This window comes from Mytilus trossulus, chromosome 1 (assembly GCF_036588685.1).
Source record: "Mytilus trossulus isolate FHL-02 chromosome 1, PNRI_Mtr1.1.1.hap1, whole genome shotgun sequence".
In the NCBI taxonomy this organism is placed as follows: Eukaryota; Metazoa; Mollusca; class Bivalvia; order Mytilida; family Mytilidae; genus Mytilus; species Mytilus trossulus.
The window spans coordinates 82,028,075-82,041,939 of NC_086373.1; the positions used below are offsets into that span (position 1 = coordinate 82,028,075).

The following is a 13,865-nucleotide window of genomic DNA, read 5'->3' on the forward strand; positions in this document are numbered from 1 at the left end:
GAAAATGATCTAATGACATAAAAACAAGAGAAAACAATAAGTTCTTAAAAAGACATCATTAACGATGAATTCGTATTAAAATTTTCAGAAAGACGATCTGTTTTAATCTGCATCTCTGACTTACGGCAAATAAATTTGTAGAAAGGGATACAAATATGTTACATAGAAAGAAGAAAACAAAAACACAAACTTTATATCAAAAAGTGAAATAACAAAAATACCAAACTCCGAAGATAGAAGTCCCTAGGCAAATGTCAAAATCAAAACCTCCAAAATCAAACGATTGGATAACAAATGTCATATTCTTGTTATGCTTTTAACAGCCAATTTATCATAATCTTCCCGTTGCAGTTCAAATTGCCCCGTCCTTCATCCGGGACCAAGTATATTTTACAAGTTTTTTTTTAATTTGTTCTCATCCTTAACTTGCATGCAATAGTGGCGGTAGTCAAACATCAATCAACCGTAAATTAAAGTGTATAAGGAAACAGTTTAAGCGTATAAAAAACCTGATTGGTTGGAGGCAATATCTCAAAATACAGACTTTTTACCTAGTAAATTAAAATCAACGAAGATTTATTTGTATGTCCCATTTATGGGCACTTTTTTTTCTGGTCTGTGCGCCCGTCCGTTCGTCCGTCTGTTCCGCTTCAGGTTTAAGCGTTTGGTCAAGGTAGTTTATGACGAAGTTTAATTTCAATCAACTTGAAACTTAGTATACATGTTCCCTATGCTATGATTTTTCTAATTTTAATGCCACATTTTCATTGTCCACTGAACATAGAAAATGACAGTGAGGATGGGGAATCCGTGTACTGGGGACACAGTCTTGTTTATTCTTAATTTGACTTGGTTTTATTCATAACTTTGTTTTGTAACATTTATTTGAGAAAGGATTATGTTATTTTGACCATTCAACTCGATTTGAGATGATCATCGCCGAATATCCTAACACGACTTTGTATACTATTTCTAATTATTACCACCAAATTACACTGTTATTGGTAATGGAGGAAGAAAAATAAGATGCATAAATCTACTTTGTTATTGATTCCGACTTCATCTGTAATGCGAGTACAACTGATGAGGCTTGTGTAGACGAAATACCTTTGACATAACGAATTATAAGCCTTAAACAACTGATGAATCACAATATATAACGTGTTGAGGTTCTTTGCATTATAGTATTCTGGTAAAAGTTTGAATATTAAAATGTGTGTGCATATACTTATGAGTCTTATGTAGACGAAGCGCGCGTCTGGCGTATTAACAAAAATGTATAATCCTGGAACCTTTGATAACTCTTTTTAACTCGGAATTGTAAAAGACATTTGTTCATTTATTTGTAAAATTGCCGTGAAAATAATTTAGCGTTACAGCGATTTTTTTAAAATTATTGAATAACACTCATCTTATCTACCAATATTGAAATGAGGAAATTAATACCGAAGGTTTTGAACAACTGTTGTATGGTTGATGAGTCAGTGATGCCATAAAATTTCATCTTCTGTATCACTAGCCTGGCAACACTAATGTTGTCAGATTGAAACTAGCATGGGGTTGGTGTGTACGACTCAAAAAATAAATAACTATGGTTGTCATTTTTCCTTGCCAAAATTTGGTGGCAGTCTGCGGGCACTCCGTTACCAATATAAATTGACCACCACGACATAGACAATAATGCAATAAGAGGCGTTACACACCAACAAATTCTAAGAAATGTCAGATTAAATCACAACAAATAACTTTAATAAATAAATAGTTATTTACACCACATACTCGAAATCAACATTAGAAATATGTACATAATGATATTAATAAATTATTTTCTACATTTCTCAATTATCATGTACTATGCTCTTTCTTCTCGTATGCAGATTTGTAAAAGTTTGCGAACAGAAAGACCAATGAAAAGGCATATACAAATACTGCTACATTGTATCCATTTGGAAAGTCACACTCGGTTACTATATTCAAACTGGTATGGATGATGACTAGGAAAAACTGAGCCTGTAATAAAAGAAAATCTTAATATAAAAGGAGTGCTTCGAACAGAAAACATTAAATCAAAATGTTCATACTTGCCATCACTTAGTCTCTGGTGGAGAATTGTATTACTGGCAATCATACCACATCTTTTTATTTACATATAAATTGCATTTCTTACTTTTTCTACCAAGTATTTCACGGTGACCGTTTAACTGCTTGGAGTTTCCCTGATAAGTGTTCTTAAAGATGAAAATTTTAAACGGTGTGAACAGAAAAAAAACATAACAAAGAAGAAAACAGACAGACAAAACTTATCTACCTAACTTAATGTACCTTAACTATTTACGTAAAATAATATATTCGTAAATTTTATGGACTCCATCACGAGTTGGTTGACTGTTTTTGAATAACCGTTTCACAGACGATATCGGATATGTAAATACAATCCCCTTCCCTTTTCATGAATGTGACCTACCGTATTAGACTATTTACCCTGTTTGAAAAACATGAGCAACAAGTTGGGTGCCACATGTGGAGCAGAATATGATTACCTTTCCGGAGCACTTGAGATCACCCCAAGTTTTTGATGGAGTTCGAGTTGCTCAGTCTTCAGTTTTCTTGGTGTTGCTTTAGTTTTCTATGTTGTTTCTTGTGTACTATAAGTTGTCTGTTTGTCTTTTTCATTTTTAGCCATGAGGTTGTCACTTTATTTTCGATTAATAAGTTTGAATGTTCCTCTGGTATCTTTCGCCCCTCTTTTAAGATCGTAAATAATTCATATCATTAAGTGGCAAATACGGGATAGTTTAATATCCGTTAACGAAATCACTGAACAACATGCAAGGTTTTAATATATATTATCAAGGTAAAAGATAAATTAAAAAAAATAACATTCTATTTCAAACCTCTCATGGAATGTAGTATTCTACATTTGGTGTATTATCATGTATCTGCATGTTATATTTACGTAGTGACTCTAAATAAAGCTATGATTTGACCTGCGATGAATGAAAACACAGTATAATTAATAGTCGTTCATTGATTTCAAACAAACACAAGTTCTAATTTTACTTACAAGTTGAAGTTTTGTTATGTACTTTTTCCACCACAAATATTTCTGAACATGTGGACCAAGTGCTGACAATCCGTAGTAACCATACATTAGTACATGGACAAATGTATTTAATAAAGCTAAGAAAAATGCTGAAAAATAATCAATTTTTGTAGTTCGGATACTTACTTTAAATATTACCTTCTCTTAAATCATTTTTATACATAAACTAAAATTAGAGAGAATATATAATAATCAAGATCACAATAAATTTTACGACCTTGAATGAAAAGAAATGATTTGAAATTTCAAACTGCGATAAATTAATCATGGCCGTATTCTGGTTTACTCCGTATTTTGATTGGGTTCAAGTTACTCAATTTTCATTTTATTGTGTGTCACGGAATAGAATGTCCTTCATAACATAACTTCCAAACGGAAAGAATATTCTGGAATATTATTATCACAGGAACAAATATTACAGTATATGTTCCTAACGGAATAAATCATCTCATGTCAAGGCATTCTTAATTATTATGTAAGCAACTGAGGGATCACCATATGTTTGCTTCTAGAAAAGTTGAAGACTTAATATCAAATGAGAATTCAAGGATTCAAAATGTTATCAGGGAATATAAGAGAATCAGTTGCACTTTGACATCAAACTGAATGACCAAAAATTGAATCACCTGTTGTTTAAAGTCTGATTTAACCCACCATTTGTTTTGTAAAATGCATATGCTTAGCAAGGCAAATGACAGTAGTTTTCGGTCGTACCGTTTGTTGCTATATCTAACGTTGATTTTGTCAATTTTTAAGGACATACCCTTTTTGAATTTACCTTGGATTTCGGTTTTTTATGTTATTCCTTTTTTAACTGTATTGTTTAACAAAACAAATGTTTACTTACATTGCCCTCCAGCGATATATTTAACACCTAACCACCAATTTAACAGCATGGTACTGTGATGATACACGTGTAAAAATGTAATCTGTTGATCCTTTTTCCGCAGAATGAAAAATATCTGTAAAAAAAAAATGATAAATTTCACTACAGAAATAACAAGCATATTCAATGAATATCAATAAATAAATGTTCTTATATCAATTCATAAAAGGTGTCAATTTTTTTTTATTGAATAGTCAATGGTTTTAAAAACTTATTATAAAGGAAATACCAACAATCTTGGAGAATGTATTTATGTAATTTATGTTCTGCAGAAAAATTAGAAGATAATGACAATGTTATCAACCAGAGTGTTTGATAAGAATCTTTCTTTTAACAAGAAAATTAGCATTCGTGTTTTAATTTACTGTAAGTCACTATTTGAACATTGTTGATGTGGTTCATAAGTGTTTCTCTGGATTTTTTTTTACCGAATAGACCCTTGGTTTTCCACGTTTGTATGGTTCGACATTAGTCATTGTTAGCCCTTTATAGCTTGCTGTTTGGTGTGAGCCAAGGCTCCATGTTGAAGACCGTACTTTGACCTATAATGGTTTACTTTTACAACTTATGAATTTGGGAGGAGAGTTGTCTGATTGGCAATCATACCACAACTTCTTATATCTATCTTTGTAGTTTAAAAGTTTGTTTTCATCTTGATATAGCGGCTATATGCAGCGTTTTCTTAATTTCATTTGCATCTCATTTCATGTTTTGTGTTCTTGTATGAAAGACTGATATTTTTTGTTATCGTTGCATAATCTCTACAGATTTTATATCAATTGATCAATATTGTAATGATGTTAAGATGTTATATAAAGATAACTTTAGGCATCATATTAAAAGTATTTACCATCTACAGGATTAATAAGTTACCTAATTATATTTGTTACTTACTGTATCTAAAATTTCTATTATTTTTGAAAAGAAGTATAACCAGCATACTTTAGCCATCTGTAACAAAACATATACAAATATATATGAACGTAAATTACTGTTGATAAATCATCGACAATACACAAAAAAATAAAACTCTACCACGTTCTTCTACCTTCTACATCTTTTTTTAATTTGGTTTTAGGTGCCTCACAGGTTTTGGAACGCATGTTTATCTAAGGAAAATAATATTACAATGTTTTAAAACAATTATGTGTTGCACATCGTTTGCGATAGGCTTAAGCATAATATGAACATTCATGTTTCATCAAAGTTGCCTAATTATAAAATTCTAAAGCTTTGGTCCTAATTCGTTCATTTTTGTACTTATATGAAGCAGATGGACCATATATGTAGTTTACAAATATGATGTGTTACAGTATTTATATATGTTTTTAAAACTTTTTTGTTTTAGTGTGTTGTATATTTCTGTAGGAGGTCGTATTGAACATCCACTTTCTTATAAAGTTCATACGTGTATTTGTATGTTGTGTCGACTATTTTAATGTTTGTTTGTGCATATCTCTGTGATAAGTGTTCTTGCGTGTGTTTGTCTTTTATTTCTGTCACGTAGTGTTGTCATTTTAGCGATAGTTTTAACATTGCCATAAAACTAGGTTTAACTCATATTTTTATCTTAAAATATCCTTTACTAAGTCAGACAGATGGCAGTTGTTATCAAATAGTTCGTTTAAAGGTCTGTTTGCGTTTGAGTGTGTAACACTTCAGTGTTCCTGTGTTCATTTGTTTTCCTCTTATAATTGAGGTTTCCATCGGTTTTAGTTTGTATCCCAGATTTGTTTTTAAGGAATCGAGTTATGACTTCTGAACATCGGTATACTACTGTTGCCTTCATTTAAACGAGGTTGACCGTGTTTTTTTCCATATAAGACAATCGGTACAATTTAAGAGAAACATAAACTATTTTATGCTTTCACGACATAATCATCGAAAAACTGTGGATCCCTCCCCTCCCCTCCTCCTTCAAAAAAAAAATTGCACCAATTGTTAGCTTGACTTGAAATCTTTCATTTGCTTTTTTTCCTACTACAGAGTATAGAAAACCTTTAAAAAAAACTTATACTCCGGAAATAAAAGTCGGTAATATGAAAAAGTTATCTTCGCTGGGTCGTAACCCTTGCCAAGCGAACATGGAAAAAAGTCTAAAGATTCATGGTGAACTTTAGTTAAGATGATAGGAACGAACATTTCGAACTCTTTCTGTAGATCGTCCACAAGTTTTAATGAAAAGTAATATTATAATAAGAGGTCTTTTAATTTTACCTAGGCATTTTCCAGCTGTATATTCCAAGATATGGTTAAACAAAAACTTTTTTCATTTAAGGATTTAATGCTTATTTGGGATTTGAAGTTAAGAGCTGTTTTTGTCGAGCCTTCGACTTTTGTCGAAAAAGCGAGTCTAAGCGATCCTACATTCCGTCGTCGTCGGCGTCGTCGTCGGCGGCGTCCACAAATATTCACGCTGTGGTTAAAGTTTTTGAAATTTTGATAACTTTCTTAAACTATACTGTATTTCTACCAAACTTGGACAGAAGCTTCTTTATGATCATTAGATAGTATCCAGAAGTCAATTTTGTAAAAATAAAATTTCATTTTTTCCGTATTTTACTTATAAATGGACTTAGTTTTTCTGCAGGGAAACATAACATTCACTCTGTGGTTAAAGTTTTTGAAATTTTAATAACTTTCTCAAACTATCCTGGGTGTGTACCAAACTTTGACAGAAGTTAGTTTATGATCATAAGATAGTATCCAGAAGTAAATTTTGTAAAAAAATAAATGCATTTTTCCGTATTTTACTTATAAATGGACTTAGTTTTTTCTACGGGGAAACATAACATTCACTCTGTGGTTAAAGTTTTTAGAATTTTAATAACTTCCTTAAACTATCCTGGGTTTGTACCAAACTTTGACAGAAGCTTGTTTATGATCATAAGATAGTATCCAGAAGTAAATTTTGTAAAAAAATAAATGCATTTTTCCGTATTTTACTTATAAATGGACTTAGTTTTTCTACTGGGTAACATTACATTCACTCTGTGGTTAAAGTTTTTAAAATTTTAATAACTTTCTTAAACTATCCTGGGTAATTGTACCAATCTTTGACAGAAGCTTATTTATGATCATTAGATAGTATCCAGAAGTAAATTTTGTAAAAACAAAACTCCATTTTTTCTGTATTTTTCTTTTAAATGGACTTTAATTTTCTTCCAGTTTACATTACATACAGTCTGCAGTTAAAGTTTTCAAAACATTTATTATATTCAATAAACTATCATAGATTTTTACCAAAATTGGACAGATAAGCTTCTCACAATCATAAGATAGTATCAAGAGGATTATTTTTATTGATTTTTTTCCTCAGTTTTGTTGAGTCTGCGATTTACAGCAAAAGTAGGCGAGACACTGGGTTCCCCCTGAGACTACTATAACACATTATAGTAGTCTCAGGTTCCCCGGAACCCTTACGAATTTTTTATTTAATCTGGCTGCCTAAATCTCCTAGCGTATGTAAATTAAATGTTTAATGTTTTTTAGTAAACCTGAAACAACATTGCATCACATTTTGTTCAGCGTCTTTAGAAAGTGTATCCTTTTAGATAGGTGTAATAGTTCATATGATATGAAATGACGACATACAGAGAAAGGGTCGATATTATGTATTTCAAATTATGAGAAACTAGAGTGTTTTTGTTTAAATGGGGAAACAACAGGTAACCTACAAAATCCCTATTGTTACCAGCAACCCGGAAATACCTTACTTATGTTGAATCATTTGATAATACCGTTGTCCACTTACCCGAATTGCTATTGGATTATTGGAATAGTCTACTGGTTGGCATCTTATACTATAGCCTGCAAGGACTGCTGACATAAGGAACTAAAGTAAATTGATAAACAACAAATAAAAATTTAAATGCAAATAATGAAATAGCAAGGGTACTAATAACTCTAGTTCTATGTTGTAAGTCATTCAATAACAAGTAAGTATACCAAAACTAAACTAATATTTATTTTATACTTTACACTTATAGTCACAGTTGTCAAATCTTTAAACAAGACATGGTTTAAATGTCGATTAAATTGGTCGGATTATAAACTTTAGACTCGTTCTGAACCCTCCAGTCATTTACATTCATTTGGAAGATTCAATTCATCATTTGTACTTACATCATTAGAAAAACAGATGCATTTATTTTACCCCATTAACTACGATATTTATCTTTTCCGATAGTTAAATTTAAAAATGCCCGGAGAACCTTTCATTTCGAGACCATCTCGAGTTGATCAATAAATAGATTTGAAAAAATAATATCTCCTTGTATATACATGTACGTCTAATGTATTCTTACCTCATAGAACATGTATGCTGATAAAAGTACCATAAACAGATTGTAAGCGATCAGAACATTGTGAAGCTGTAAAGGTTTCCGATGCTCCATCAGCCTGGGTCCAAACTTGACCATGAGTAAGTATGATGCAAAAATTATCACGACAGGAATAGGTGATTCCATCAGCAGCCAGTCATTAACCCTAGGGTCTGGAAAATGAAATTGTAATGGAAAATGAACAACGCTAATATATAATAAAACGCCTTCTTATGGAGTGTTTATTTGTCAGTTGGAACGATATGTGCGTGTTTGCAATGGCTTTTCAGATTTCCTCAGCGATTGCTTTGAATATCTTACTACTATAATATGGGAACACGTATGTTGTGACTTTTTGAAGAAGTATGATTTAAAGTAATGTAAATGCTATCTTTGACGTCTTTATATGGTGATATTAATGATTTGCATGTTGCAAAGACACTCGTCCATGGTTGAATACCGTTTTATTATGTCATTGACGTTTTTGAGTGCTTTGTTTGCTGAACACGGCTGGCGTATTCCAATGTCTTGTGATCAGCATGTAACATTAAGCATTACAGTTAATTCCCTAGTTCAACGCATCATGTTTTATTACATAAAAACAAGAGTAATATCTAATGTTTTAGCTTGCATTTTGAAAAAGTTGACAATAAAACGACGAAAATGATAATGTTGACCTTTGTGTGCCGAAAGTTATATGTTTGTTTTGTTCGGTTGTCTATTTGGCGTTTATCTACTAGCTCTTTTCCTCATTGCACCAAACATAAAGAAGTAGGACCAACTTACACAAAGACTAATACTCTTTTGATGTTTTGAACCTACCTCCTTTTGACATGGCCAAGTGGTAAAAGTGTCGTACATTGTAAACCACCTCCATTCTCTACCTGCAATTTAAATAAAAATTATTACATAGGAACTTGCATGTAAAATCGTAGTTATGCAATGAAATAATCAAACACGATAAAATGTTTGAGTCAATAAATCAAACATTTAATATAAAGGAACTACGTGTATCCACACAGTTTTATCATAATTAATTACAAAAGTTTAGAACAATAAGATTTTGCTTTCTTATTATGCACCCCCTTTACGTTACACCTTTTTAATCATGTAGTAATTAAATTTATTTAACATATATTGAGATCCGTATATTTATTAAAAACGATTCCCTGTTTGTGTCAATATATTTTTGAACGAATTATTGGTCTTATCAAAGATTTAATACCCATTACATCTATGGTCTTGTGTAACACACCGTGAATCATTTTAATATCGCAAGTTGTATTGCCACCGTAAGCACGCTATGCATGTACTATTTGCCATTGCACGTAAAGTACATGTACATTTTATGTGCAGTATTGCTGTAATTTGTGAATGTACAAAATCAGGTGTCAGAGATTTTATATAAAAAATTGTTTCACAAAAGAAGTTTTCTTCGCACAGACAGAACATTATAGAAAAAACTTCAAAACTTGTGGATAAACTTCCGTGTAAAATGATGGTTGTCTCTTTTTTCGAGTTTTCCTTTTTTCACAAAATGAACTACATAGATAGGTTTCAATAGTTCTTATGCTGCAATAAAAATTTCGAGATAAACCCGACATTATAATGGACGAATAAATACGGGTAAAGAATTTGTTCAATTTGGCCATGCATGGATAATTTTTGTTTAGATAATACTATGTACATTAATGTCAGCGTGACTGATATGAAGTGGTCAAACTGACAGTTGATATAATAGATAAATTTACAAGGTATAAATATATTCAAAATTAATCATAAACTTGGATTCGGTGCAAAAACTTGGATTTTATTTTGTTCATTAGACGTTCTTAACGCTGATTGCATCCATGTATTTTTAGAACTAATTGTAATTCACAGAAATGTATGTTTGGCATATTAAAAACATAAGAGGTCAATGAAATTCTCTGATATTTAAATTTTTCTCTTGTAAAGAGAAATTACCTACAATTTGTAATTCCTATAAGCATTTTTTTTATAGCAATACATACATTGATATCAATAAGTTATTATATTTCTGTTGTCTTTTAGTATAAAAAAAAACATAAAACAAGTTTAATCATGTTGATAAAATTAAGCATATAATATAATATTTATAACACAGTAAGTTGTGGGATGGTGACACCAGTTCCACGCCCACTAGTCGGACATTTTATTTTTACATTCTAAAGGTTACAAAAGATACTTTTTCTTAAGATAAATAAGTTGAACAACTTACCCCTTGTTTATAAATAATGTCAGTTACGTAAACTCAGAACATGTGCTTTTACTGTTTGTTAAGATCGACCTTTAATTCCGAATTTAAATCCTCACGTGGGTTTATATTGTTAAGGTGTTCATATAGGTGAAATCAATTATATTAGCCTTGATCAGCAATTGAAATACGTTACATTTTTTTTCCATATGCTAACATGTAATTATTTCTGAAGATGTCGCCATGGAATCCAAAATAATTAAGAAATACCTTCGTATATTTTCTTCTTTCTGAATGGAGTATAATTAGATAGACAGATTTACTTTGATACTAATAAGCTGTTGTGTTTAAACAGGAATTTCATATATTCTATAGCATATCATTATTTAAGAAGAATCGATACGACACAGCAACATAGACATTTTCATTGGAGTTTGAATTGAACACTGTTTCAAAACAGAACAAATTTGAGGACATATATACTTGTAAGAAAGTAAAACTTCTTAAAATTTTATAAAATTTTGGATTAACACTCAATGAAAGTTAAGGTTGCCACATTTCAAAGGGTTGTTTTTGATTCGCAGTATCGTGCTTGCAGGGGCTGTGATTTGTAAACCTAACTGGGTTTACCACATGTTTAAAATTGATATTTGCTACACCTCCATTTACCGCATTCTGCTCTCGCCTTTATATTCTATCAATCAAGTACTAAATAATTATTTCCGTCAATAGCGTTCTTCTGTATTTGTTTAATTGTGGATTGAAATATTCTCATGTTGCCCCTTGTTGGCTTATTAATTTTGAACAAAGAATATTCTTGTATATACTTTAGGAACAGATAGTACCACAATGAGATATAATGTCTAACGGCCTGATTTGAAAAAAAAATACTTTACAGTTTTACTTATAAGACACTGTTAAAAATAAAATATCACGAGATCTACATCAAACGTTAATATGTTCTACTGATTTCGTAGCATAGAAATTCGATGATGTGGTATGAGTGTCAATGAGACAACTCTCGTCACAATGAGTAAAAAGTAAACCATTATTGGTCAAAATGCAGTATTTAAGTTTAATTTTAAATATTATAACACGACAATACAATGTTTCGTCATTTTAGATACAGAATGTATAATTTGAGGGGCCACGAATGAGGCTAGATTGTTGTTGGATTTTTTTTTTGCTTTTTGGGGTGGATGGGTGTGTGGTGGGCATAAGTCAAGTGGTAAATGGTGAAAATTAATAACAAAATACAATATTCCTATTTAAAAGGTAGTTTCTGCAAAGTGTTCAGAAAATTTGAACTCACAATGATTAAAAGGGCATATCCTTCATATGGCCGGAATTTGGCCTTTCACTTTTTTCGAGCCCGATCAAATACGTGCAGACAGTGTGACATTAGAACGCTGCGTCTTTATCCCACATAACCAAACGAACGCTATGGTCTAGTTGACTAAATTCCAATAATCCAGTCAAGTGCCTCTAAAGACTTTGCTATAGGATTTCGGTATCACAGTAAACGATATTTCGGAGAGAAAAAATAAGCTATTGAAGGTAATTAAATATTGTAGATTGGCAGTTTTTATTACTATAGTTACCCTCTTGAGTTTTTGTTTAAGCTGTTAGAATATGCATGGTAAAGGTACAAATAGTTTTTTCAAACGAAAAACAATATCATGACGAAGAAGGTTTGCAGGACTATTAGATCTACAGGTTCAAATATAAACCTGTTGAGATATTAGCAAGAGTTACTTTTCTTTGACTTAATGCATTTATCATTTAACTTGCGCGATTTTTTTAGTACATGTCTCGCAATTTAAAATGTGTTTTTTTTAAATTTGAAAGAACTCTATTTAAGTTTATTAACTATGCTTTACTGTATTGATTAGAATAAAGGACAATCGGTATTACAGTACTGGAAAAGCACAGATAGCTTTGTTCTGAATATATCAATAGTAAAACAACAACAAAAAAGTGAAGAGAGGTAAAGAGCATAGAGCATGTCCTGATAGAATTATTTCGATTCTAATAGAAATATTTTGAACTTTTGTACTTCGAAGCGGACCTATATTAGAGGGGGAGGACAGGGGTAAGGGAGACAGGGAGAAAGGGGGTAGGAGAAAGGGGGTGGGAGAAAGGAGAAAAAGTTGGAGAAAAAAAATATCTCTCTTTTTTCCGGTAAATTAAAAAATATAAAATAAGGGGAAGAGGGGTAGGAGAAAGGAGAAGAGGGTAGGAGAAGGGAGACGGGTACCCCCTGTCCTCCACCTCATTCTAGACACGCGAAATGTCGCCATTTTGATTTGATGAACAAAAGCGTTATAGAAAAATCAACAGTTTATCAATAAAAAAAAAACCAAAAAACATTTAAACTTACTTTTGGAATGTTTTTATTTAATTTCCTAGCAAGCAACACCATATAAAATGTCCATGTTGATCCCTGGCGTTGTTCAAAATTCATCTGACGTTGCAATTTCAATTGTGACGTCAATCACGTCAATCACGTGCAGCCCATGTTCTATTGGAATTAGAACATAGCTTTGTACCCAAAGCTAAAGAAGAACGTCATATTATAATTTCTTTTAAAGAACAAATGGGTAAGTGAATTAATGCTGTGTATGGACAGCCAAATTATTTGCTGATATCGTTAATGTATAACTGTTGCTTTCTAGACGTATATTGGAATAAATTTCAGACGAAAACACTTATTTATTATAATATTATACATACTTTATTATTACACTAGACGGTGAAGGTACTTTTGACTTATATTTAGGATAGATATAGACTGATTTAAAATTTAGTTCACTTTCTTAGCATCTTTACAATAAAAAAAAAATGAATTTTTCACACATTATACTGCTTCATTAAATGATATGTAGATTATTATTTATCTCATAACTTTATACAATCCAATTAAATTAAAACTTTATAGTAAGTTGTTTATGTAGTTCATCGAAACTTTTAGTTCTATCATCTGATATCGAAGATTTTTTTCTTGTTCGTTCACCCCATTGCATGTGAACTTTTGTAGTCGGAAATAATCGGAAATATGATATCTTTTGTACAATAAAGATTAAAAGATTTACCAGTTTCTTTTTCGTATGTAGAAGAGGGACGAAAGATACCAGAGAGAGAGAGTCAAACCCATAGATAGAAAATAAACTGACAACGCAATGTAGGATGCATCATATAACCAATCATGTGACTTAGGGATAATTGATTATTTCAACTTGAAATCTACCAAAATAAAAATGAAATATAAGCAAGAAAGTAATTTGGCGAACGTCTTAATTGTCTGTTAACTCTTGAAATGAAAACATAAGAATCGATTGA

At 31.4% G+C, this 13,865-nt stretch overlaps 1 protein-coding gene across 2 annotated transcripts; it reads right to left on the reverse strand.

Annotated features, from left to right (window-relative positions):
* Window positions 1–1,727: 1,727 nt before the first annotated feature.
* Window positions 1,728–13,007, reverse strand: LOC134687077 (very long chain fatty acid elongase 7-like). Of its 2 annotated transcripts, none has more exons than XM_063547052.1 (8): window positions 12,907–13,007; window positions 9,134–9,195; window positions 8,297–8,484; window positions 7,744–7,824; window positions 4,884–4,940; window positions 3,951–4,065; window positions 3,065–3,192; window positions 1,728–2,010 (listed from the first exon to the last, which is right to left on the reverse strand). In XM_063547052.1, the coding sequence occupies exons 2-8, from the start codon at window positions 9,186–9,188 to the stop codon at window positions 1,846–1,848; spliced, it is 789 nt and encodes a 262-aa protein (XP_063403122.1). In that variant the 5' UTR covers window positions 9,189–9,195; window positions 12,907–13,007; the 3' UTR covers window positions 1,728–1,845. The 2 variants fall into 2 exon arrangements, with proteins under 2 accessions (XP_063403122.1, XP_063403131.1); XM_063547061.1 differs by lacking the exon at window positions 12,907–13,007 and adding an exon at window positions 10,551–10,717.
* Between the last annotated feature and the right edge of the window lie 858 nt (window positions 13,008–13,865).

Coding starts and splice junctions, on each gene's coding strand:
- LOC134687077 (XM_063547052.1), bottom strand. CDS start 9,188: ATGGAGGTGGTTTACAATGTACGACACTTTTACCACTTGGCCATGTCA. Junction 4,941..7,743: donor ATAATCCAATAGCAATTCGG/GTAAGTGGACAA, acceptor GTTTTGTTACAG/ATGGCTAAAGTATGCTGGTT. Junction 4,066..4,883: donor TAATAGAAATTTTAGATACA/GTAAGTAACAAA, acceptor TTTTTTTTACAG/ATATTTTTCATTCTGCGGAA.